The sequence below is a fragment of the Acinonyx jubatus genome, chromosome A1 (assembly GCF_027475565.1).
Source record: "Acinonyx jubatus isolate Ajub_Pintada_27869175 chromosome A1, VMU_Ajub_asm_v1.0, whole genome shotgun sequence".
NCBI lineage: Eukaryota > Metazoa > Chordata > Mammalia > Carnivora > Felidae > Acinonyx > Acinonyx jubatus.
The window spans coordinates 235,359,370-235,383,637 of NC_069380.1; the positions used below are offsets into that span (position 1 = coordinate 235,359,370).

At 65.2% G+C, this 24,268-nt stretch overlaps 1 protein-coding gene across 10 annotated transcripts; it reads left to right on the forward strand.

Annotated features, from left to right (window-relative positions):
• The first annotated feature begins 200 nt into the window (after positions 1-200).
• TERT (telomerase reverse transcriptase) lies at positions 201-21,771 on the forward strand. Of its 10 annotated transcripts, none has more exons than XM_053202500.1 (16): positions 201-449; positions 564-1,854; positions 5,758-5,953; positions 7,264-7,444; positions 7,949-8,128; positions 8,514-8,672; positions 9,266-9,364; positions 9,937-10,022; positions 10,745-10,858; positions 11,220-11,291; positions 12,869-13,057; positions 16,233-16,359; positions 16,736-16,797; positions 19,961-20,085; positions 20,931-21,068; positions 21,520-21,771. In XM_053202500.1, the coding sequence occupies exons 1-16, from the start codon at positions 231-233 to the stop codon at positions 21,621-21,623; spliced, it is 3,342 nt and encodes a 1,113-aa protein (XP_053058475.1). In that variant the 5' UTR covers positions 201-230; the 3' UTR covers positions 21,624-21,771. The 10 variants fall into 10 exon arrangements, with proteins under 10 accessions (XP_053058475.1, XP_026929410.1, XP_053058479.1 ...); XM_027073609.2 differs by having other exon boundaries at positions 9,269-9,364; XM_053202504.1 differs by lacking the exon at positions 11,220-11,291 and having other exon boundaries at positions 9,269-9,364.
• The last annotated feature ends 2,497 nt before the right edge of the window (positions 21,772-24,268 follow it).

Here is a 24,268-nt window from a genome sequence, read left to right on the forward strand (position 1 = left end):
GACCCTCGCTGGGACCGCAGCGTCCTGGAAGGGCTCGTGGTCCCTGGGCGGGGAGGCTGCGGTCAAGGGACGCAGGGGGCTCGCCACACCTTGGTGCGAACACCCCGAAAGGCGCCTCCCCGGCCAGGCCCCGCCCCTTCCTCCGCGAAGCCCCGCCTCTTCGCACCGACACCCTCAACCCCCCCTCCGGGCCCGCCCCTTCCTCCCGCGGACCCCGCCCCTCCCCGACCATGCCGCGCGCGCCCAGGTGCAGAGCGGTGCGCGCCCTGCTGCGTGGCCGCTACCGCGAGGTGCTGCCCTTGGCTACCTTCATGCGGCGCCTGGGGCCGCAAGGCCAGCGGCTCGTGCGGCGCGGGGACCCGGCGGCCTTCCGCGCGCTGGTGGCCCAGTGCCTGGTGTGCGTGCCCTGGGACGCGCGGCCGGCCCCCGTCGGCCCGTCCTTCCGCCAGGTGGGCTGCCCTGGGGACCCCGCTCGGGCCTGCCGGGGTGGGAGAGGGAGGGCTGCGCGCTCAGGCCCCGGGGCGCCTCCGTCCCCAGCACCTCAGGACCCCTCCACCCCGCAGGTGTCCTGCCTCAAGGAGCTGGTGGCCAGGGTGGTGCAGAGGCTCTGCGAACGCGGCGCCAGGAACGTGCTGGCGTTCGGCTTCGCCCTGCTGGACGGGGCCCGCGGCGGGCCGCCAGTGGCCTTCACGACCAGCGTGCGCAGCTACCTGCCCAACACGGTAACCGAGACCCTGCGCGGCAGCGGCGCCTGGGGGCTGCTGCTGCGCCGTGTGGGCGACGATGTGCTCGCCCACCTGCTGACGCGCTGCGCGCTCTACCTTCTGGTGGCCCCGAGTTGCGCCTATCAGGTGTGCGGGCCGCCGCTCTACGACCTCTGTGCACCTGCCGCCACTCGGCCCCTCGCCACCTCCGGCCACCGGCCTGGGACCCGGATGGACCTCAGACCCACGCGCCAGGCCCGAAACGCGGGCGCGAGGCGGCGGCGGGGTGGCGGCGGGAGCAGCCCGCCTCTAGCCAAGAGGCCCAGGCACGACGTGACCCCAGAGCCCGCGCGGGGGCCAGACAGGCCGTGTTCCCGGGCCCCCCCGGGCAGGGCCCACGGGCTGAGTGGCGGCGAACCTGGCGCAGTGACATCTGCCAGGGCCGCCGCGGAGGCCAACTCCGGGGAGGGAGGGCCCCCTGGGACTCGGCTCACCTCCGCAGCAGGCGCACAGCTGTCTCGGCCCCAGGGCGTGCCCTTATCACACCTATCACACCCTGAGACCAAGCACTTCCTCTACTGCCCGGGAGGCAAGGAGCGGCTGCGCCCCTCCTTCCTGCTCAGTGCCCTGCAGCCTAGCCTGACAGGGGCCCGGACACTCCTGGAGGCCATCTTTCTGGGCTCTAAGTCTCCGCGGCCAGGGGCTGCCCGCAGGACTCGCCGCCTGCCCGCTCGCTACTGGCGGATGCGGCCCCTGTTCCGAGAGCTGCTTGCCAACCACGCCCGGTGCCCCTACGACGCGCTCCTCAGGACGCACTGCCCGCTTCGAGCCCCGGCCCCTGCGGAGGGGCCTAGCGACCGGGCCGGCGGGGGGGCGGGCGGCTGCGCCCTGGGGCGGCCCCCGGGAGCCCCCGGAGGCCTGCTCCAGCTTCTCCGGCAGCACAGCAGCCCCTGGCAGGTGTACGCTTTCCTGCGGGCCTGCCTGTGCAGGCTCGTGCCCGCTGGACTCTGGGGCTCCGGGCACAACCGGCGCCGCTTCTTGAGGAACGTGAAGAAGTTCGTCTCCCTGGGGAAGCACGCTAAGCTTTCGCTGCAGGAGCTGACCTGGAAGATGCGGGTGCAGGACTGTGCCTGGCTGCGCGGGAGCCCAGGTGAGGAGCCCGGGCGAGCAGGTGCCTGCTGGACCCCTCCCAGCCTTCCCGCACAGGGGATTCCTGCCTGAGGTGGGCGGTCCACCTGACTCCACCTCGGACCCCCTCCCGGCCTGTTTGCATGCACCTTCAAGGTTCTGACGGATTCAGGCAGGCCCTGGGTGCCAGGGACAAGCAGTGATCAGATGTGACACACACACGGGCAGGGCTATGGCAACAGACGGAAGTGTCCAGAAGCTCTCACGAGCGTACCTGCACATTGTTCGTCGTCCTTTTTGACTTCAAGGTTTAGCACCTTGAAACGGTGCCGCACGGATAGGAGTGGCCGCTGGGATGAGAGTCCGCTCCTCTGGGGGCGGGAGATGAGGCTCCAGCGTTTCCACACACATCCGCTCAGCCAGCATGCGGGTCCGAACGCCAAGGCAGGGCTGGCAGAGGAGGATGGGGCCCCAGCCCCATCTTTTGGAACAAGGGGGTCCCCGGGGAGCAGTGGGGTGCTCTCCTGCCTCAGGGAAGTGGGCTGCCTGCGGGGCCTTGACTCTGAAGCTGGGCCCACGGCCTCCCTCCCGCTTTCGTTGTCTGGGCTTGATGTTGAGTTTTCTCCCGTGCAGCCACCATCCAGCCCCCTGCCAGCCAGCACCCTCCTCCTCGGCACACCGGTGCCCGGAGTGCCAGGGACCAGCCAGGACAGACCGGGTGTCTGCCACTTGGCCTCCCCCGAGCTCCCAGACGTCTAGATCGAAGAAGACTGCGGAGGTTGGCAGCTGGGCTGTATGTCGCAGGCTCCGGTGGTGGGGAGGGCTGGGCATCTCCAAAGACCTCCCTTCCAGTGGCCTCTGCGGGGGGGGGGGGGCAGTTCCCTGGAGGCTCTGGGGCCAGCTGATGGCAGGCAGCCAGGGCGACCTTCTGATAAGTTGGGTTTGTACGTTGTTTTTTTTAAACTGGGGGAACAACACACAGCAGCAGCCTGTTCTCCCGACAAATAACTGTGCAGGAGACACTGCCGAGCGTAAGCGTGCTGTCACACGGCAGATCTCTAGAACGTTCTCGCCTGACGTGCTGATGTATCCATAACCAGCGGCTCCCTGCCCCGTGCCACGTGGATGGGCCTCGAAGGGTCCGGCACCCTCGGACAAGCCTCCACAGGGCTTGCGCTCTCGGGCCGTGGCTCACTTTGTGGAAAGGGTTGAGTTCTGTGGCTCTGTCCCAGCTTCACACGAGGTCTGCCTTGCCTCTGTGCACCGCACACAGAAGGGGGCTGGTGCTCCCCTGGGGAGGGGGGGGGCCGAGCCCCTGCACCTCCCTGTGTCCCTGCACACTCGAGCTGTGGCTCTGGCCATCTGCTCCTTCCCAAGGCTGTGGTCGCACCAGTTGCCCACCGGGCCGGATAAACGATGCAGGAACAGCCTTGGTCTCTAAGCTCTGCTCTGGCGGTCGTGTCTTCTCACCCCCTGCACCCCCCTCCCCACTGCTGGAGCACCCCTTCCTCTGTGCAGGTGCTCACTTCACAGCTCCCGGGCTCCCTTGCCTCTGTCAAGCCAGCCCTGACCATTGTCCTGCCTATTGACTCCCGTCAGAAACCTGGTCCCCATCCCTGGTGGCCAGACGGCCGGGCTGTCCACGTCTGCCTCCGGGTGTTGCTAGACGTCACACAGTGAATTCCTGGTGGAAACTCTGGAGGTGCCTCAGCACCTCCCACTCACTGCCTGTTCCCCGGAACCTACCATGGGCTGGCGGCTGCCCTTGTCTCCTTACCCTGGGCTCACGTGGCTCTTGTAGGCGGTGCTTTGCTCCCGTCATCCCGTCCCGTTGACTTCTCTGTGACCACGCGATGGCTTTTCCTAACTGTGGGTGGGAGTGTGCCCCCCACCCCCCGCCGGGGCCCCTTTGACCCTTGGAGTAGAAAATGCTGTCTCAGGGCCTCACCGGCTCAGCTGGGTCTCTGGGGGCCGCATCCCACCTTCCCCCAGGGCCACCCGGACTCCCTTCCTAACTTCTCAGGGGTGAGCGGCTGTGATTCCCTCCTGGCTGTGCCTTAGCTGTGCCCCAGGTTTCCACGTGACACATCGTGTTCCCATTTCAGTCTCCATCGGCCAGTTATTCAGCTGCTTGTTACTGGTTTATTGACAACAGGAGCTGTGCAGCAGTGTGTGTGTTAGACCCATTTCTCTGAAGCTGTGCAGACATGTGTTCCGTGTGCAGACGTGTGTTCCGTGGGCAGCTGGTCGTCCGCGGCAGGTTGTGGTGCTTGTGCCCCAGGCGTCTCCCTCCCCGAGGGGAGGCGCTGACGGGGGTGTGGGCGTCCTCGGGGGTGGGCTTGTAGGTTTTATCAGGTGGGAGCACATTTCAGAATCCTGATGTCCCTGACGATCGCCTCCGAGTGCCTGTTCCCTTGAAGTGTGTGTTCGTGCCTGCAGGGCGCCCGCTGGCTCTCTCTGGGAGGGTGCTTGCCTCGTGCACACTTCTGATCCGTTGCAGCTCGTGCCTGGCCCTCCCACAGCCTCGTGGTTTGGCTCAGACCAGCAGCACCAGCTGGAGTGTTCATCCTCCCTGCCGTCCAGCCTGGTGATCTCTGCCACTGGCCTGCAGGCTCTCGTGTCTTTCCCGTGACCACAGTTGAGCCTGGATGCCCCCCCTTTCTTCCTGATCCAGCCGCCTTTCCCACGCGGGTCCTCCTTCCCGGTCTGCCCCCGTGCTCTGCGTCTTCTCGGTTTCCCTCCCCCTGAGCAGCACAAGGGCCTAACCCCCACCTCGGTTTCCCCACTGCCTTAGTTCTTTCCCAAGCTGGGGGTCGTTGTGTGCTCTGTGGTCAGTGTGGGTGAGCTTTGTCCCCTGCCCTGCCCTCTTTCACCGTTGTGTCCTCTGTCCCAGACCAGCTTCTGGACCCCCTTTCTTCTCCTTTACGGTTTCTTCTGTGTCAGTTATTGGTGGTGAAGCCCCCAGCCGTATACATGCCACCGCCTCTCACCCTGTGAGACCTACTCGTGACGTTTCTGGGTGCATGTCCCCTGCTGTGCGTCCCACAGGGTGGGGGGCCCTGGTTCATGTTCCTGGGCCCCTGGCGTGCGTCCCGAGGAGGCAAGGGGGCCCCGGTGTGCGTCCGCAGCCCCGTGTGAGTGTTCGCGGCCCCACGGCGTCTGGCCGCCCTTAGCTCCTGTGTGGCCACCTCTGCTTGTCTGAACCTTCGCAGGTTCAGCCTGGGAAACCGCAGGCATTTCTGGGTCCTGCTGCGGCTGGTGATGCCGCTTAGCGTCCGTGCGTCACCGTGTGGAGAGCACGTCTCTGCTTCTCCGTCACCCTGCTTGTAAGCCGGGACTGATGATGGAGCCTCGTCATCTCTGGCCGGTAGAAACGTAACGGGGGCACGGGTACTTCCGCTTTCTGGTAGCCACGTTACAAAGTAAACAAGGAGAGGTGGAGCTAATCTACTGATGTCTTTTCTTTTTTTTTTTTTTTTAATTAAAAAAAAATTTTTTTTTAAAACGTTTATTTATTTTTGAGACAGAGAGAGATAGAGCATGAACGGGGTGGGTCAGAGAGAGAGGGAGACACAGAATCTGAAACAGGCTCCAGGCTCTGAGCTGTCAGCACAGAGCCCGACGCGGGTCTTGAACTCACGGACCGCGAGATCATGACCTGAGCGGAACTCAGATGCTTCACCGACTGAGTCACCCAGGCGCCCCTACTGACGTCTTTTCTTAAAGCCCAGCGTGCCCAGAACATTCTCCCCTCGGCACATGATCGCGAGGAGCATCATTACTGACGCGCGCCCCTCCTCTGGCTGCGTCCCAGGCCCCCCGCCCCCTTTCAAGCAGCCAGTGGTGGCCGCCACGGGCAGTGCCAGCGAGGGGAGCTCACCGGGCGCGAGGCCGAGGCCGGGTTCTGTGCCTTTTCCCGTTTCAGGGGCCCGCTGTGTCCCAGCCGCCGAACACCGCCGCAGAGAGGAGGTCCTGGCCAAGCTCCTGTGCTGGTTGATGGGCACGTACGTGGTTGAGCTGCTCAAGTCCTTTTTTTACGTCACGGAAACTACATTTCAGAAGAACCGGCTCTTCTTCTACCGGAAGAGTATCTGGAGCCAGTTGCAGAGCATAGGAATCAGGTGTCTTAGTCAGCGTCACTCGGTCGTGTCTTGTCCGGTCCGTGCAGATGAGAGTCCCGAGTCCTGCCCACCCAGCGGGCTCTGGGCTCCCTGCGGGCCCCTTGCTGGGGGAGCCACGCTGGGCACAGACTCCTGGCACCAGCCCCCTCCCGCCGCCGCTTACCTGTGGAGTCAGAGTTTGGGCCAGCTGGGCTCTAGGGTCTCAAAAGCACAAGTTTGTGCCGAGTGGAAACAACCGTACAGACAGGTTGTTGGCTCACCCCTGGCCTACGGCTCAGATTCTGTTTTAGTTCACACAGAATAAATGGGACTGTGTCACAAGTTGGTAAAACCATGCCTATTTGACAACGTACCTGGGGGAAGTGTCTGGGGACAGAGGCATCTTCGTGAAACTGCCCCGACGCAGTAAGCTCCCGCTTGAGTGGCCTCCAAGTGGCTGCTACATCTGTCTCCGCTGCCCAGAGGCTGTTTTGATTGTGGTGAACGTAGGCTGGACGGGGTCCGGTCAGGGGATGGCGTGACTATTGGAAACCCAAGCCCTGCATCTCTGCAGCCCGGCTGATGTGCCCAGCGTCCTCTCGGGCCTTGGCAAGGACCCTAATGGCGGGACCAGGGGTGCTGAGCCGTGTCTGGCATGTGGGTCAAGCCCACGACCTGAGTCGAGATGTCTTCTGCGGAGGAGGCTGGGCCGGAGTCCCCTGAGCCACGTGGCGCTGGGGCCCGTGTCCTCCTGCATCTGGAAGAGGGTCTGGAGGCCTTTATCGTAGGTTTGAGTTAATAGACAGCACGGCCTATTTAATAACTTAAATATTTCCTGGTACCAGATCCAAAGCAGCCATTGAGGCTTCTTACGGGGACTGTGGAAACCATCCCCCTGCCCCGGGGGGCATGTGACTACCACGGTGGGCTGGGCGGGCCACCAGCCCAGGGAGCACCTGCCCCTGCCTGTGGGTGGTTTTGGGGGAAAGGGTGAAGGTCACAGGTGACGAGCCGACAGGTCCACAGAGAGATGATTCTCTTCCCCTGTGGGGGCCACACCAGTCCCCGCCTCCCCCTACCCTTGCCCAAAGGTCACGCCTGGTCCCAGCCTGTGCCACTGGTGGCTCTGTGCTGGAAGGAAGCAGGTGTCCTGGCACCCTCGGTGGGAGGGCGCTCCAGCAGGCAGCCGGCCACGGCCACAGCCACAGCGTCCTGGGTTGCTGGGCGCCTGACTGTGCCAACGAGCGAGCACTGGTGCTCTCTTCCAGGCTTGCCCACCCTGGGCTCTGGCAGGGCTGTTGAGCCATATCCCACGAGGTTCTCTGTTTCAGACAACACTTCAATAGTGTGCATCTTCGAGAACTGTCAGAAGCAGAGGTCAGGAGACACCAGGAAGCCAGACCCACTCTGCTGACATCCAAACTCCGCTTCCTCCCCAAGCCCAGTGGGCTTCGGCCAATCGTGAACATGGACTACGTTGTGGGAGCCAGAACGTTCCGCAGAGACAAGAAGGTCATCGCTATTGTTTCATTTCTAAGCAAAGTGCATTTAAACCCCAGCTTGGTTTTGAGGCCGACAGGAGGCCCAGAGAGGGGCCTGTGGCATTGCCAGATCCACAGGAGGGCAGAGCACCACGGGTGGGCCATCCATCCAGGTGTGGAGAAGGAGCTCAGTGGCAGGCCTGTCTTAGGAGATGCCCAAGGTGTCCCCCCACCCCCCATCTGTGGCCGGGGGCTCAGCAGGTGAAGGGTGAGCCCTGTCACCAGCTGCAGTTTGTATACGTAGTTTCCAGGATCGTGGGACAGGTCCCAGGGAGGCCCCAGGGGCTGGGGGTGGGGCATGGTGGGATCGGCCATCTGGCCCTTCTGGGCGCTGGGTGGGTGAGGGGACGTGCAGAGGCAGGGAGCCGCCTCCTCTCTGGGGGCCCGGTAGGTGGGGGCAGGGAGGTCCGACCCGGGCCCCCTATTGCCTGGAGTTCTCTGATGATGCTGCCCGTGTGCCTGGCTGGCCCCACAGGTCCGGCACCTCACCTCACAAGTGAAGAACCTGTTCAGTGTGCTGAACTACGAGCGGGCCCGGCGGCCCAGCCTCCTAGGGGCCTCTGTGCTGGGCATGGACGACATCCACAGGGTCTGGCGTAGCTTTGTGCTGCGCGTGCGGGCTCAGGACCCAGCGCCCCAGCTGTACTTTGTCAAGGTGGGCACCTGGCTCCGGTCCCGCCGTACCAGAGGGAGAGCCAGCCGGGGACACAAGGCCCATGGGAGCAGCCCCCCCCACCAGCTGGCCCTGCACCGTGGGCTCTGGCCAGGGGGTGGGAGCGGCTGGCCTTCAGGCCCCTGCGTTCGCCCCAGTGAGGCGCCCCTCGGTGGAGCCACGTCACGTCTCGGGGAACCTGGAAGGACGCAGGCCTCCGCTGGGGTGCCGAGTCTGGGGGCCACGGGACAGGTGTGTGCGGGGGCAATGGGGCTGTCAGTGGGCGTCAGGGTCTCTTACCTGGGTCTGCTGATGGCAGGACCTGGGAACCCCGGGGGCCGGGTGAGCACACGAGCAGCTGTAAACAGACACCTCCATTCCCACACAGGTGGACGTGACGGGGGCCTACGATGCCCTCCCTCAGGACAAGCTGGTGGAGGTGATTGCCAACGTGATCAGGCCTCAAGAAAACACGTACTGCGTGCGCCAGTATGCAGTGGTCCAGAGAACCGCCCAGGGGCACGTCCGCAAGTCCTTCAAAAGACACGTAAGACCCAGAGGGGCCTGTGTTCCACACCGAGGGTGTCTGTGGTGCGGGCGTTTCTTCCCAGGCCCCTGTGCTCACCCGGGAGCCCCCTCCTCCCACCACTGCCCCCTGTGCTCACCTGGCTTCCTCCCTCCAGGCCCCAGGTGGCAGCTGCGGGCTGTGGTCATTGCCCCTGTGCAGCCGGAGCAAGCCCCTCGGGCACCTAGCACTGAGGGTTGGTAGGACTCCGGAGGGAATCACGGCATCGGCTCGTTTCCCTGAAGTCCCTCCTCCCCGGACCTGCCCCCGTCCATCCTGGCTGCTTAGGTGGCCCCGGACCCCAACCGCCATCCGCTCGGGCTCCACCTGCCACGACAGAGGCGTCTCGGGAAGGCGGGCTGCCCCCAAAGGCTGGACCCCCAGCGGCTTCCTTCGGCATGGCCTCAGTTGTCAGGGGGTGACCAAGGGGCTGTTCTGCGGTCTGTGGCCGTGACCTGCTCCCGGGGCCGTTCCCAACCTCCACTGTCAGACGGCGCTTGCCTGCCCCTCATTGCGACTAGGTCTCCCGGCCCCGGGGGGTGTGCACCCGTCTCACGCCCCCTCCTCTTTGCCAGCAGGTGTCCACCTTCGTGGACCTCCAGCCGTACATGAGACAGTTCGTGGAGCATCTACAGGAGACAAGCTCCCTGAGAGATGCCGTGGTCATCGAGCAGGTGGGGGTCAGGCACGCAGCTCGCTGCCAGCGTGGGGCGCGGACGTGGCTGAGGCCGCCGTCCAGCCGGAGGAGCCCCCAGGGCAGCCTCTTAGTGAACCACACTGCCGGAGGCTTGTGGCTGCCTGTGGCTGCCTGTCTCCCTTTCCCAGCCTTGGTCAAAGCTGAAGGAACAGGTGCCCCCTTCCGTGGGACAAGTCGGACTTGCTCTGTAGCCCCACCTGGGATCGACCACCTAGTGGGAACCCGTTTTTCCTGCATGTAAGCAGGGGCTGTTCCTGAGTGCGGGGCCCTCGGTGACGGACCAGCCCACGCAGCACCATAACTGGTTTGTGCAGAACCAGTTACCAGGGACAAGCTGGCCCCCCCACTGAGGCTCTGACGTCCCGACCCCTTCTCCGCAGCCGGGGCCCCACCGGATGATGCAGGTCACACCCTGACGCGTGCCGTCTGGGCCTGCGTGGCTGGAGCCCGGCCGGGGCCACGGGCCACCCGGAGCAGCGTCTGGCACGGTGCACCTGCCTGTGTGCGTCACGCGCCCTCGCCCGCCCGTGTCTCCCTTTGTTCCCCCAGAGCTCCTCTCTGAACGAGACTGGCCACAGCCTTTTCCACCTCTTCCTGCGCCTGGTGCACAACCACGTCATCAGGATTGGGGGCAAGTAAGTCGGGTCCTTGGCATCTTCCCGTCCTGTGAAACCCTCTGTGCTGGGTGGGGTCACAGTCCGGACAGGCGCTGTGGCCACTCGGCCGGCATAGCAGAAGCGAGGCTCCCGGGGTTCCAGAAGCCCTTTGGCGTTTAAATGCTGGTAGATAATTTTTCTGTCTGTGCAAACAAGACTTAGCTTCCCTGGGTAAGCAATTGTACGAGGACCCCAGGGTGCGTCTGCTGAGAGCAGGTCCTGGGGGTTCAGGCTCACAGCCAAGGTCGTTGGAGGTCGGCCTGGAGGGTGGGCACCTTCCGTGGGACCACGCCCTGTGCACTAAGAGTGGGAAGCTTTCTGGGAGGGGCTGTTATGTTATGAATGACCGTAGTTCTTATTAAAACGTAACTACGTGAGGAGGATAAGCCAGCATCTTCCTGAAAAGCACCCTCACAAGTGCACAGCAAGGTGAGCCTTGACGAAGGAAGTGCACCTGCACGTGCATGTGAGTGGCACTGAGGTCAGAAGGGGACTTTCTCCGTGGACAGGGCCACACCCGTGACACCCACTTGCTGTCTGCTCTCATCTTTACGAAAAGGGTCGAGCCCCTTGTGGCCATCGCATGTGTGAACAGACCGGTTCACACGCCCCCAGGTCTGCGTGCCTGCGTGTCCGCGGGATGTACAGGAGGCCCGCCGTGGCCTGCTGCCACCCGCCGCTACCCACGTCCCATCCCCCAGGTCCTACGTGCAGTGTCAGGGGATCCCCCAGGGCTCCATCCTGTCCACTCTGCTCTGCAGCCTGTGCTACGGGGACATGGAGAGCAGGCTGTTTTCCGGGATCCAGCAGGACGGGTACGGGTCCCCTTTGTGTGTGTGTGTGTGTGGTCCTGCCTCCAGCCGCCTCGTGTCTCGGGTCCTCTTGACGCGGACGGGCCACCCTCTCGTCTTTGTGTCGGGTCACATGGTGGTGCTTGCTAGCAGGTCGTGAACACAGGCTCGTAAGCGGCTGCGAATGCGGCCAAGGCTCGGGCTCCCACAGGAGCCGCACCCTGGCCCCAGAGCCCGGCCGCCGCCTGGCCTCCCCACCCCCCCGCCCCGCCCCGCCCGAGGTGCGAGCCTTGGGTCAGGTTCTCTGGAGAGAGTTACTTCGTTCCCGTCCTGGTGAACCCCGACACGGGGTCCCCCGCTGCAGTGCTGGGCGGTCCTCTCGTAGGGTGCTTCTGCGTCTGGTGGACGACTTCCTGCTGGTCACGCCTCACCTGGCGCAAGCCCAAGCCTTTCTCAGGTAGGGGCGCTGCCCGTGTCCCACGGCACGGCTGTGGCTCATGAGCCCTCGCCGACTCGACGGGCGGAGTAGTAGTAATTCTCGCCTGGCGGCCGTGCCTCCCAAGTGCCCCAGCCTCGGGTGAACGGCGCACTGCGCGTCCCGGCTGTCCTGAGAGCCAGGCGGCAGCCACGCTCGCTGAGCCTCGAGGGGGCTGGAGCCACGGGCGTGGCGGCAGGCGTGCGTGCTGCTGTGGGTGGGGGGAAGCGGGCTTGGGTGGCCGGGCGGGCGGGGACTGTGTCCCCGGAGGCCCCCTGCAAGTCAGGGTGTGCGCTGTTCTGGGCAGACAGCAGAGGGGGCAGGGACACCCCCGATGGGGCTGTGCCACACACGGAGGGAACAGAGGTGAGGGCTGCACCTGCCCATACAGCTCCTGGGGCATCTTTCTCTCTGCAGGCCACGTGGGAGGGACAGCGGGCTCAACGGTGCTCCGGGGCCTGGGACCACGTAGGGGGCTGGCTCATTTCTCCAGAGTGAAGTCTCAAGTTTGGGGTCCTTGCCTTGGGAAGGGCATCCCCAGCACTGCCCCTCCGGGGCCCCAGGAATCCGGGGCTGATTTTCAAGTGTGCTTTTCCAGAGAAGGAGAAGATCATTAAACCCAGGGGTGTTTGCTCCGGTCACTGTGCTATCGTTGGACAGAGCCATCTGGGCAGCGTCCCTGCACCCCGAGCCTGCCCACAGGGGTTCCCGGCAGCCCGGGGCAGGATTCCCACAAATGTGCACTCCTCAGAGTTCAGCCCAATGACAAATTCGGATCCTTGGGCACAGCCATGTTCTAAGAGCTCCTTAGCCACACGTGGCCAGTGGCTGCCTGGGGGTTCCGCACGGGGTCCTGCTGCCATCACAGAAAGTTCTAGGGGTGACGCTACAGGCAGGTGGCTCAGTGTGTGTCGGGGTTCCACCCAGGATGCAGACCACTTGGGGCAGACATCCTGTGTCCAGGGGGAGATTTTTGAGGATTCATTCAGCCCTGGCACCGGCGTGGGTGGGCCTGGAGGCCGGAGGTCCACGGGGCAGGCGCTGGGGCTGTGGTCTCAGGAAGACGCTCCCTCCTTGGTTCACCCATCCTGTGTGTCAGGCCCTTCCTGATGCAGAGCCCGCCCCATGGCAGACAGTCACTTCCTTTAAAACTGGCATATTACAGTTGTGGACCTTGTCAGCCGCCACTGTGACACCGTGACCTGTAGCTGTACATGTGGACGCGGCTGGCTGTCCCCAAGAGGGTTTCAGCCCCTGAGCTCGGCCTGCCCCCCGGGCCCCGCCTCCCCCATGGTCAGCTGGTCCTGAGCTGACAGCCCACCTGGGACCTGGGGCCTGGGACCTGGGACCAGGGTCGTCTGGTGTCTGCTCGTCCCCCAGGTTTCAGCCTCAGCCCTTCCCCGGCCCAGCCACCCTGCTCTGGGCGCTGGCCTCGCTCACCCAGAAGCCTGTGGGGACGGGCCCCTGGAGTCAGAGCAGGGCCCTGCCTGGCTTCCTCGGGCACCTCGCTGGGGCCTGCAGACCCCCTCCGGGTGGCTGATGCGGCCTCTCTGCCCCAGGACCCTGGTCAGCGGTGTTCCTGAGTATGGCTGCACAGCCAACTTGCAGAAGACGGCAGTGAACTTCCCCGTGGACACCGGCGCCCCGGGCAGTGCGGCCCCCCTCCAGCTGCCCGCCCACTGCCTGTTCCCCTGGTGCGGTTTGCTGCTGGACACGCGGACCCTGGAGGTGTTCTGCGACTACTCCAGGTGCGTGTGACGCGGGTCGGCACTCCCCGTTCCTGCCTCCGCATGACCCCGAGAGCTCAGGCCAGGGGTGCCCAGCTTCAGAGGGCGCGGTGGGCACTCGCCAGGTGAGCGGTTTCCTGGGCTTGTTCCTGGCAACAGGAATTTGTGCGGCAGACTTGGGGGTCACCAGTGTGTTCTGCGGGGACCTGCTGGGCACAGGTCTCTTTAGGACCAGGGCACACGCCGTAACGGCCACCGTGGCCTCGCTGGGTCGCCTTTACCCCTCGGGGGCGGGGCCGTGGAGCATGGGGGCTACCCTGGACACAATACCGTGGCACCTCAGGCTGCCGGGAAAAATGCCACGGGCAGGGCCGCTAAACCAGGTGTTCATGCACTCACATCCTGGAGGCCGTGAGCCTGGGATCCAGGTGCGGGTGGGCTGGTCTCTCCTGAGGTCTCTCTCCCCTCGGACCTCCTGCCCCCCGTGTTCAAGGGCCACTGGTGTCTTTTTCTTCCTCTAAGGACATCGGCCCTGTTGGATCTGGGCCTATGGCCCGAGCCTTAATCACTTCTTAAAGACCGTGGGGTCGCGTGGGTTAGGGCTGCCACACATGGATATTGGGGACACAGTTGAACCCCTGACAGCCAGCTTCCCTGAGCCCGCGAGCTCCCAGGCTGAGCTCGGGCTTGGCGCGGACACAGACTCAGGTGGATGTGGATGCACGAATCTGCCTTTTTATGGATAAAAAGTACAGATTGCAGATTCCGAGGCAGTGGGGGATGGCGGGCCTTCCGCTTTGCTGTGTTGGTGACCAGCTGTCCCGGCTTGAACACTCCCGGTCACACTCGGTCCCGTTTTAGGGGTGCTCTCCGGGGAGAAGCGGGTGCAGACGCTCCCCGCTGCCTCAGCCCTGCTGCCCCCGGCCCTCGCTCCGGCCCTCATCCGTGCTCTGTCCGGGGGGGCCCTGGCCTCTCCCCCTCCCCCCGCGCCCCTGTCTTTGGTTGTTACTGGCTTCCGGCCCTCCCTTACCGTCTGGGCCCCATCACACTGCCCGGCTCTCTGTGCCCCAACCACACCACTTGGTCATAAACTGCACGCCAGCGTCCTGCTCCCCAAGAAGCTATGGCCATTTTGGGGACAGCATCCCATCCGGGGACTGTCCCTGGGTAAGGACGATGCCCCAGAGCAGGTGGGTGTCGCCGGGCAGCTCTGCTCCCGCAGGCCCTGTCAGCAGGTGCCCGTTCACAAAAGCGGCCCCAAAGGCCCAGCCGCGGAGGCAGAGGCGCCTGGGAACCCGCGACGGCACTCGAAGCAAGGGCTCGACGGGCCGAGGAGGAGGGTGAGCGCCGTTTCGGGAAGGACAGTGACAACGCAGACCTCCCAGTCTTCCCCGAACCCCAGATCAGGCGAGGTGGGGGAGTGGGGGGGGGGGGTCTGGGCAGTCACACCCGGTGACAGGCGAGTTCGCCTTGGTGTGGCGGGTGGAGCCAGGGTGACTTTATGTCTGGGTGAGTCGGCCCCAGCCCTACCACCTGGAGCCCAGGAGACAAAACAGCAGACCCAGCGCAGCAGGTGGGTGGAGGCCACCCTACCTGGTGCCGGGGGCGGGGGTGGGGCGTGCAGCCTGGGTGGGCCTCAGGCCAGGGGGAGGCGGGGAGCAGCTCTGAGCACCTGTGAGCAGGGAAGGGAAGGCCACCTCGCAGCCACGTGTCCTCGCTGAACCCGATGTCTGGGGCCCACAGCTGCGTCTTGGGCATGTCCTTCGGGGGCGGGTTAGGGACCTGCCCCGGGTCACCCAGCCGCAGGGAGCGGGAGTCGAACGCGGGCCCGGCTCCAGCACTCTCGCTTCCGTGCACCGAGCTCTTCACGGGTGGACGCGGGGGCTTGTAGCAGACGGCAGCAAGAGGCCACGGTAGCCACCCGGCACGGAGCAGAGGGCGGCGGTCCTGAGTGCGGTCGGCCGGGACCAGCCCGTGGAGGCGCTGGCGGAAGGCTCTGCCCACCCACCTAGGGCGCTCAGGCCCCGTCCGTCCCTCGGGCCCCTCGGCAGTGCTGTGGCTAGCCTCGTGGGCACATTCCTGAGGGTGGGGCAAACTGGACCGACTTTTCTGGAAAGCGATAAATTCACATCATGGTCCTTGAAGCGTTCATACGTTTTCCCGGTAACTGCACTCCAGAAACCCGTCCTCAAGAAAAAAATTCCTGGATGTTATCAGAGGTTTCACCTGACCGTTTGGGCCGCGTGACTTAGCACAGCTAACAACGAAACGACCTAAATCGTGGCCGCGTAGGTGTTGATGCCTCACCAAGAAGAAACCTTATTCTGCCATTAAAATTGCTGTCAAGAGGTGCCTGGGTGGCTCAGTCAACTAAGCATCTGGTTCTTGATTTCAACTCAGGTCACGATCCCAGGGTCCTGGGTCCGAGCCCTGAGTCAGGCTCTGCGCTGACGGCACAGAGCCAGCTTGGGGTTCTGTCCCCCTCTCTCTTTCTGAAAATATATAGACGTTTTTAAAAAATTGCTGTCAAATAACATTTAATAAGATGAGAACTCGGACTCGAGATAAGTGTGTCCCAAGCTGGTACAAAGGAACACGTCCCAGGACACATGTCACGCGGGTCAAGGGCTCATTTTGGGGGCTCAGGTGCAGGGAGGCGGTGTGGCTGGAATGCCCACAGGTGTCACTGCTGCCGAGTGGGTGACTTTCCTCCCACTGCCCGTGTCCTCCACATTTCCCACCTTGAGACCACGTCAGAGGGGTCAGGCTGTCTGTGGGGCGACCTCCTCCTCCGAGAAGCCCTCGGGGCTGTCGGAAGGCACCAGGCTGTGGCCTCAAGGCCCCAGCTGCCCGGCCGAGCCTGACGAGACCCCAGCCAGCCTGGACCCTCTCCCAGGAAGGCGCGTGCTTGCGTGTGGTCAATGCGTTGGTTGAGTCGCACAGATCTTGCTGGTGCTGTGTGCCGTTTGTCAATAACAAACGCGTAAATGACCCGCACCGTGACCCAGATGCCTGTGGTGCGTGGGTGCCCCACCCCGTCTGAGTCCTCGTGCCGTCTGCCGCTGCCACCGGCCCTGGCTTCACACGCGGGCGGGGCCGGGTGCGGGCGGGCCGACTGCGCGCCTGGCGTGTGCGGAGGGCTGGAGTCTCGGGGGCCCCCGCTCTCGAGTCTCAGGGGCTCCCCTCTGTGCCACAGTTACGCCCAGACCTCCATTCGCTCGAGCCTGACCTTCAGCCAGGGCACCAGGCCCGGGAGGAACATGCGTCGCAAGCTGCTTGCGGTCATGCGGCTGAAGTGCTGCGCTGTGTTTCTGGATCTGCAGGTGAGCCCGCGGCCGGGGGGCGCCAGCAGGTGCCCGAGCTCAGCCCGGCCCGCTGAGAGCTACGCGTGTTAAATACATGAGTGTGCGAGTGTGAACACACGGGTATGAATGCCCTGAGTCCCGCCTGGGCCCCTCGTCCTGGGCACCTGGGTCCCTCCCCACGGAGGGGTGGGGGTCCGAGGCCTTGGGGCTCAGGCTCTAGAGCCACTGGGCGCTCACGTCCCGTCCCTCCCGGACTGTCCTTCCCTCCAGCAGCCCCTGCCACCATGGCAGGGCGGGGCCGCCCAGGCCACTTCCTTCTGCCTCCATTTGACCTGGTGAACAGAAATTGACGTTCCGGAGGCATTTGCAATGTTTTTCTTTCTTTGTGACCCAGGTAAACAGCATCCACACGGTTTATACAAACATTTACAAGATTTTCTTGCTGCAGGCCTACAGGTGGGTTCACCAGCCACACCACCACATGCCACAGGACCCTCTGTGCCCTGGGCCTCCCTCGGCCTGGAGCACGCCCTACCCTCTGGGTCCCAGTATCTGCAGAGTTTTCAGTCGCACACACTTCGGCTTCGTGCATGTACACGGATGCTTCTCAGTGTGGGAAGTGCCTGTGTCACCAGGCAGTGAGGGGTGACCAGCGTGGCCTGGGGTGTCCCCACTCCTGTGCCCTGACCCAGGACCTCACAGGGGCCTCGGGTCTCAGAGAGGATCAGGCCAGTACCGGTGAGGGTCCACAGCCCTCTGATGTCCCCCGGAAATGGGTGGTGGGACGTGGCTCCCGAAGAGCCCAGCGGTTATTCTCGCCCCACTGATCACGTGCTTCTGGAACATTCTCCATCCCTGGGAGCTTCCAGGTCGTCCCGCTGAGAACGGGGATGTGGCTGGGCAGTCGTGGATCCCTTCTGTGCCTGTGCTTTTCTGAGTCGTGGGGCGGGGGGGACGTTTCCCCCTTCAGGCTGTGCCGATGCCTCAGGTCACATCACCGGCCCTGGCCTCAGGGTCGCAAAGTCGGGCTTTGCTTCAGCTCAGGGGAGCAGGCAGCCTCTACCCACAGTCAGGACAGATGGGTGTGTGCACCGCGGGGCCAGACAGGGGCCGAGCATCTGTGTAGAGCCCCCCTGAGTCCGCGTTAGCTGGTTGTGTATTTGTTGTGGAACGAGGCAACTGTCTCACGGGTGGCTGGGTGGCTGGGTTTCCTGCCAGAAACCCCCTCCAGGCCCCAGAGCACCTGTGCCCCTTGCAGCCGTGGGGGCAGAGCCTGCCCGTTGTTCGTCCACCGTCGTGTCCCGGGAGGGCCTCGCTCAGGGCTCCTGTCCTGTGCTCTGTGGTTGTAACGCTGCCTTTCCCTGCGTCTTCCAAACCCCCTGCCTCTGCTCTCGTGGGCGAGCTGCCTCGAGGTCTCTGACAACGTGCTCGCTATAAGCATGAAGGTGCCCCCACCCCCCCGCCCCACCACACACAGCTAAAGACTGAGGTGGACACACCCTTGCTTTGCAGCCTTCCTGCAAGGGCAGGCCAGTCCCCCGGCCAGCTCCACGCCCCGGTGGCCAGGTCATGTGTACCTCAAGGAGGGGCCCCACTCTCGTGTCCCCACTTGTGGACCTGTTCCTCGTGAGCCCAGGCCCGGGACACCTGCCCACCAGGGAACATATTCAAATCCTGGGTTCAGGCGAGGCACCCTCGGCAGCTCTGTGCTCCTCGTGAGGGCGCATGCGGCCCCCAGACGGCGGGTACCCAGAGCTAATGGCTTCTCTGGCCACGTGCAGAAGCATCAGCCGTTTCCAAATACAGAGGCTGTGGCAGGTGGGAGGCCCTAAGAACACCACCCTTTCTGGGGCGGGAGTGTGGAAATGTGAGGCTGGCCGGTGATGAGTGGGCGAGGCCGTGTGTGTCCACGTGGCCCTTGGGGCAGGACCTTCTCATGCAGTGTCCGATCGGAACCCTCGGGCCCAGCTCCTTTCACAGCTGAGGGTGGGCGTCGGGCTGGAGGTGCTGGGAGAGCAGCGTCCACTCAGGAGGGGTTCTCCACCTGCAGAACGTGCTCCCCCCAGGGCCCTCCCCCAGGGCTCCAGGGACCGCGCTCCCCCCCAGCGCCCTCCCCCAGGGCTCCAGGGACCGCGCTCCCCCCCCCAGGGCCCTCCCCCAGGGCTCCAGGGACCGCGCTCCCCCCCCCAGGGCCCTCCCCCAGGGCTCCAGGGACCGCGCTCCCCCCCCCAGGGCCCTCCCCCAGGGCTCCAGGGACCGCGCTCCCCCCCAGCGCCCTCCCCCAGGGCTCCAGGGACCGTGCTCCCCTCTAGGGCTCTCCCCCAGGGCTCCAGGGACCGCGCTCCCCCCCAGCACCCTCCCCCAGGGCTCCAGGGACCGTGCTCCCCCCCAGCGCCCTCCCCCAGGGCTCCAGGGACCGCGCTCCCCCCAGGGCCCTCCCCCAGGGCTCCAGGGACCGTGCTCCCCCCCCCCCAGGTCCCTCCCCCAGGGCTCCAGGGACCGTGCTCCCCCCAGGGCCCTCCCCCAGGGCTCCAGGGACCGCGCTCCCCCCAGGGCTCCAGAGACTGTGCTCCCCTCTAGGGCCCTCCCCCAGGGCTCCAGGGACCGCGCTCCCCCCAGGGCCCTCCCCCAGGGCTCCAGGGACCGTGCTCCCCTCTAGGGCTCTCCCCCAGGGCTCCAGGGACCGCGCTCCCCCCCAGCACCCTCCCCCAGGGCTCCAGGGACCGCGCTCCCCCCCAGCGCCCTCCCCCAGGGCTCCAGGGACCGCGCTCCCCCCAGGGCCCTCCCCCAGGGCTCCAGGGACCGTGCTCCCCCCCCCAGGTCCCTCCCCCAGGGCTCCAGGGACCGTGCTCCCCCCAGGGCCCTCCCCCAGGGCTCCAGGGACCGCGCTCCCCCCAGGGCCCTCCCCCAGGGCTCCAGGGACCGCGCTCCCCCCCAGCGCCCTCCCCCAGGGCTCCAGGGACCGCGCTCCCCCCCCCAGGGCCCTCCCCCAGGGCTCCAGGGACCGCGCTCCCCCCAGGGCTCCAGAGACTGTGCTCCCCTCTAGGGCCCTCCCCCAGGGCTCCAGGGACCGCGCTCCCCCCAGGGCCCTCCCCCAGGGCTCCAGGGACCGTGCTCCCCCCAGGTCCCTCCCCCAGGGCTCCAGGGACCGTGCTCCCCCCCAGCACCCTCCCCCAGGGCTCCAGGGACCGCGCTCCCCCCAGCGCCCTCCCCCAGGGCTCCAGGGACCGCGCTCCCCCCCCCCCAGGTCCCTCCCCCTGGGCTCCAGGGACTGTGCTCCCCCCAGGGCCCTCCCCCAGGGCTCCAGGGACGGTGCTCCCCTCCCCTGACCCTGGGGCGTTTGTGCCTTCCAAACCCATTTCCGGTTCCTGCAGGTGGGAAGTATTTCGCACACCAACATGGTTGCCACACCTGTGAAGACAGGTTACTGGTGGGGCGACGCGCACGCAGAAGGGGCCCAGGTGGTCAGTGAGCACCTGGCGAGGCCTTGTCGTGTGGTCGGCTGCGTGCACGTGCGTCCACGCACACACATGCCCGTGCGCGTGCCTACCGGCCGGGCACGCATGCACACACACGTTCCAGCCAGGGGACGCCGCGCTGACCGGTGTCCCTCACTCAGGTTCCACGCGTGCGTGCTCCAGTTTCCGTTCAACCAGCCGGTGAGGAAGAACCCATCCTTTTTCCTCCGTGTCATCGCGGACACCGCGTCGCGCTGCTACTCCCTCCTGAAAGCCAAGAACACAGGTGTGCGCAGTGAGCCGGCGCGGCTGGCGGGTTCGGGGGGGGGGGGGGGGGTCACTCGGCGTGCCGGCAAAGCCCAGGCTGCTCGCCCGCCTGCTTCCGATCCTGGGCGCCGTGTGTGCTCCAGGAGCCCCTGTGCCGCACCTGCCACCAGCGGAGTCGTTGGGGGGGGGGGGGGGGGACTTAGGGAGGCCGGCTCGTGCCGCCTGCAGATGCGGTGGCCCTTGCCGATGGCGCACTGGCCTCTCACCCGCCCTCTGCCCGAGGGCAGCAGTCCTGTGTGCTGGGAGTGTGACGGTCATTCCTGGCCTCCTCCTGGTGGGCACCTCCGTCAGGCCCGGGCGTGTTCACGCCTCTCCCCGGCCACTTGCGCAAAGGCGGGCCAGGGGTCGGCAGGGGGCCGGCCCCTGCACCGGCTGCCCATCCCAGGGGAACGTGAGGGGCGCCCACGTGGGCCGCTGGCCCGCCTCTGCCTGGGGCTCCCCGTCTGCAGCTCGGCCTTCCTCCGGGCACCCCCAAGGATGGTCTCCGCTCCCCGTGGCCTCTCCAGAAGGTTCTGGTCCGTCTGCAGCCCAGGCCGAGCCGTGTCCCCAGGGTCCTTGCTGTTTTCCGTTTTGTGCAAGTTTCTTCGGGAAAGTGGAAGGAAGCGTTTCAGCCATTAGGGTCCCTGGTGCTTGTGTTGGGGCCGTCCTTGAAACAAAATCACCTGTTTGACCCCTGGCCTCTGCCCCTGCTCCTGGGCTCGGGGTGGGGGGCAGGGACCCCAGCTGGCATCGGGAGCATCAGAGGGGAAGAGGGCGGGCGGGGCCTCAGTGGTCCCTGTGTCTCCCCCCCCCCCCCCCCCACAGGGCTGTCCCTAGGGGCCAAGGGCGCCTCCGGCCCATTTCCTTCCGAGGCCGCCCGGTGGCTCTGCCTGCACGCCTTCCTGCTCAAGCTGGCTCGTCACAGCAGCACCTACAGATGTCTTCTGGGACCGCTCCGGGCGGGTGAGTGGCACAGCGAGCGCCAGCCCCTGGGGCGCCCCACTGGGCAGGCACAGGGCCCTGTCCTCCCATGTGCTTGCATGGGCAGCGTGGCCCCTCCACGTCTCACTGGTGGTGGCTGGGTCTGGAGCCCAGGTGATGGGGTTCAGGTGTCCCGGGTTGCAGGCTCTTTCTCACCGTAGGACCTGGACACCCCACCTCCCCACACCTGCTGTCCGTGGGGAGAGGCCCCCCTCCCTCCACAAGGGAGTCCCCCAGGCCCCTGCCCCGACACTGGCAGAGGGCCCCCAGCAACAAGTCTTTCCCTAACGCCCTTCTTGCCCTCCCCACCTGGTGCCCAGAGCCTGGCCTGTGCACACAGACTGTGCCTGCCTGGCCTTCAGCGGAGTCCCGAGGCCCGGGGTTGGGGAAGGTGTTTCTTCCAGGCCGGTCTGATTTCACTTGTCCCTTACAGCCAAAGCACAGCTGTGTCGGCAGCTCCCGAGGGTCACCCTGGATGCCCTGGAGGCAGCAGCCTCCCCGGGCCTGCCCGCAGACTTCAGGACCATCTTGGACTGATGGCCCGTCCTCCTGGCAGGCCGGGGCGGGCTCCACGTGGCTCCACGTCACGGGTGGGGGGGGGGCCAGCTGACCATGCACCGCTGGCCAGGCCGGTGCCCGTGTCCTTGTGGAAGAGAGCCCACCCACCACCAGCTAGCGATTGGAGTCCTGTCCCTCAGCTGCTGACCAAAGGAGGGGGCAGGTGGGAGAACCTGGCTGGGGCGTCAGGCCGTCTGAATAGAGCACGTCCCGACCTTTGTCATGCCCCCATCCCACCCCCTGCTGTGGGGCAGCCCCAGTCTGGAGTGCGGGCGCAGAGAGGCATGTGGGGTGCTCGGCGGTGGCGCAGAGAGGCATGTGGGGTGCTCGGCGGTGGATGTGGGCTCCTTCCCTGAGCTGCGTCCAGATGCGTGCCCCATCGAGCTTTTTTCCTCAGAAGCCAAGGGCCCAGTCAGCTGTTTGAGACCCATCCCTGCCCCTACCTGTGACCTTGCCCTGCCCCTCCCCCCACTTCCGGACTCTTCCCTGCTGGCCCTTGCTCAGCACACGGTGGCCCCAGGTTATCCTGGGGGTGCTCCTCTGCTTGGCCTCCTACCTCTGCACCTGCCACCTCCCCTGTGACTCCTAGGGGCCACGGGAAGAACACTCTGAGCCCTTGTTCTCATAGGCTTAAATGTTCCCACGTTTGCATTAAAGCACACACTGTGTGAGGTATCCATGCCGGTCTCTGTAATTACAGAGACTTACACTTGTGTCCCTGCATGATGTGCGGGGTCCTTGCCTGGCAGGGGTCCCAGGGGGCTTCTGGGGCAGGGATGTGGAGGGGGGGAGGGGGAAGGGGCGCCTCCCCGGGGCAGGTGCGGCTGGGTAGGGAAGGCCCCAGCCCAGCACGCACCCCGTCTTCAGCCAGCTCTGGCCGCACCATGGGCTCTGGAAGGGGGGGTGGGCCTGTGCCCAGGACACCGGGACTTCCAAGCACGTTTCTCCTCTGGCCGCTAGCTTCAGCGTCCACATGATCGGCGCCTTCCGGAGGGTTCCTCGGAGTGGACAGTGGGGGCATGATACGGGGGCTTGGGGAGTGGGTGGTAGCCCACTGCCCTGCATCCAGCCCTGTGTTCTGGACCTGGGCCAGTGGATGTGCCTGTCCGCCTGCCCTCGTCTGTCCTCTCTGTCACTCTCCCATTTGCACATCCTGACCGCCGTGGGGCTCCTTAGTTCATGTACAGTCACATCTGTTTAGCTGGACTGTCCGTGCTCGTGTAGAGCAGACCGTCGGCCAGCAGCATGGGGGCCTGGGAACAGGTATCCTGCGTATGGCTCTGCAGGCTGGGCTGCCTGAGCGGGGTCCCCGAGGGTGAGAACTCCACAGGGGATCCTGCTCACACACCTGCGGGCCTCCCCGGCTGGACAGCAGCAGGGTGCCCCAGACAACCTTTTGGGGGAGGCAGAGCAGTTAGAGGTGACCCGGGGAGGTGAGGTGGCAGATGTCCTGGGGGTGTGACTGCACACAGGCATTCCCCACCCCAACTTTCTGATTCAGCAAATCTGGGGAAGGCCTGGGATTTGCACCTTTATGGAGTTCTAAATGAGGCTGGTGCCATGGGGGACCCCATGCTGAGAACCACTTCAGGGTGGATGGGGCCATCTTTTAAGCAGTGAGTGGCCCCCGGGGCAGAGCAGGCAGTGTGGCTCCAAGGTCAGGGTTAGGAGTTTGGAGGTGTGTAGAGGGCAAGGTCATGGGGGACGCAGCTGAGGCCATCAGGGAAGTGACCAGAGGTCCTAGAGAGGCCTCATAGAAAGTAGAGGGTCAGGAGCCCCGCCCCGGCCCCTTGGCCTCCCTGGTCAGACCCTCACCCAATAGGCCACCCCAGGCTCACAACCCCTGGGAGGTGCCCCAGGAAAGAATGTGCTGTCCTTGGGGCTGTGGGCTTTCTCAGGGTGCCCTGCTTCCCGTCCATTAAGGATGAGCCCATGTGTGGGAGACACTCACGTGCCCTTGCAGACCACCAGGTGGGGACTGTACTGTGCATGTGGGGCTATGCAGGGTGCTGGACAAACATCCTTGAACAGATGGAAAAAGCTGGAAGGATTGTGCAGAGGGTAGCTCAAAGGGGGCATAGCCTGTGAAGAAAGGGCCCCACCAGGGAGCTGGCTCTCTGCCCTGTCCCCCGCAGCAGTGGGAATACCCGTAAACGAGCAGTTCCCAAGGCTTTCTTCCAGGGTGTCCCTGATGGGGCCACATGACAGATGTGGTGGTATACCATCAACTGGACATTGGACGGGGTCGGTGCTAATGCAGCCCAAGTTATCCAGGAGCAAATGTGTCTCATGTTGGGGTTTATGGATATTGTCTTTATGGCCGCTGCCAGGCTGAGCATCCAGATGACTGAGGTGACACGTTTATGGCCGACCCAAGTCCAGAGAGGACGTCATCAGCACACCGGAGGTGAGCAGTGCAGAACTGAGCCCCACCCAACCCCCCCCCCCCCGGCCAGCCCCGTGGTGCCCTTGCTTTGTAAACACAGGGAGGACAGACTGCCCAACACGGGGGACACCCCCAGGACCCCTCACCGGGCGTCTGGGCACCCGCCGCTGGCCCCCACCCACTCACGTGCCAGGGGCCCGGTTCTGATGTTTCCGTCACAGACCAGACCCAAGACGGC

What these genes read in the sequence shown, in the direction of transcription:
- TERT (XM_053202486.1), top strand. Translation starts at nt 231, where the DNA reads ATGCCGCGCGCGCCCAGGTGCAGAGCGGTGCGCGCCCTGCTGCGTGGC. An exon ending in CTGGCTGCGCGGGAGCCCAG is followed by an intron (nt 1,855 to 5,757) that starts GTGAGGAGCCCG and finishes TTCCCGTTTCAG; the next exon opens with GGGCCCGCTGTGTCCCAGCC. An exon ending in CGTTCCGCAGAGACAAGAAG is followed by an intron (nt 7,445 to 7,948) that starts GTCATCGCTATT and finishes CTGGCCCCACAG; the next exon opens with GTCCGGCACCTCACCTCACA.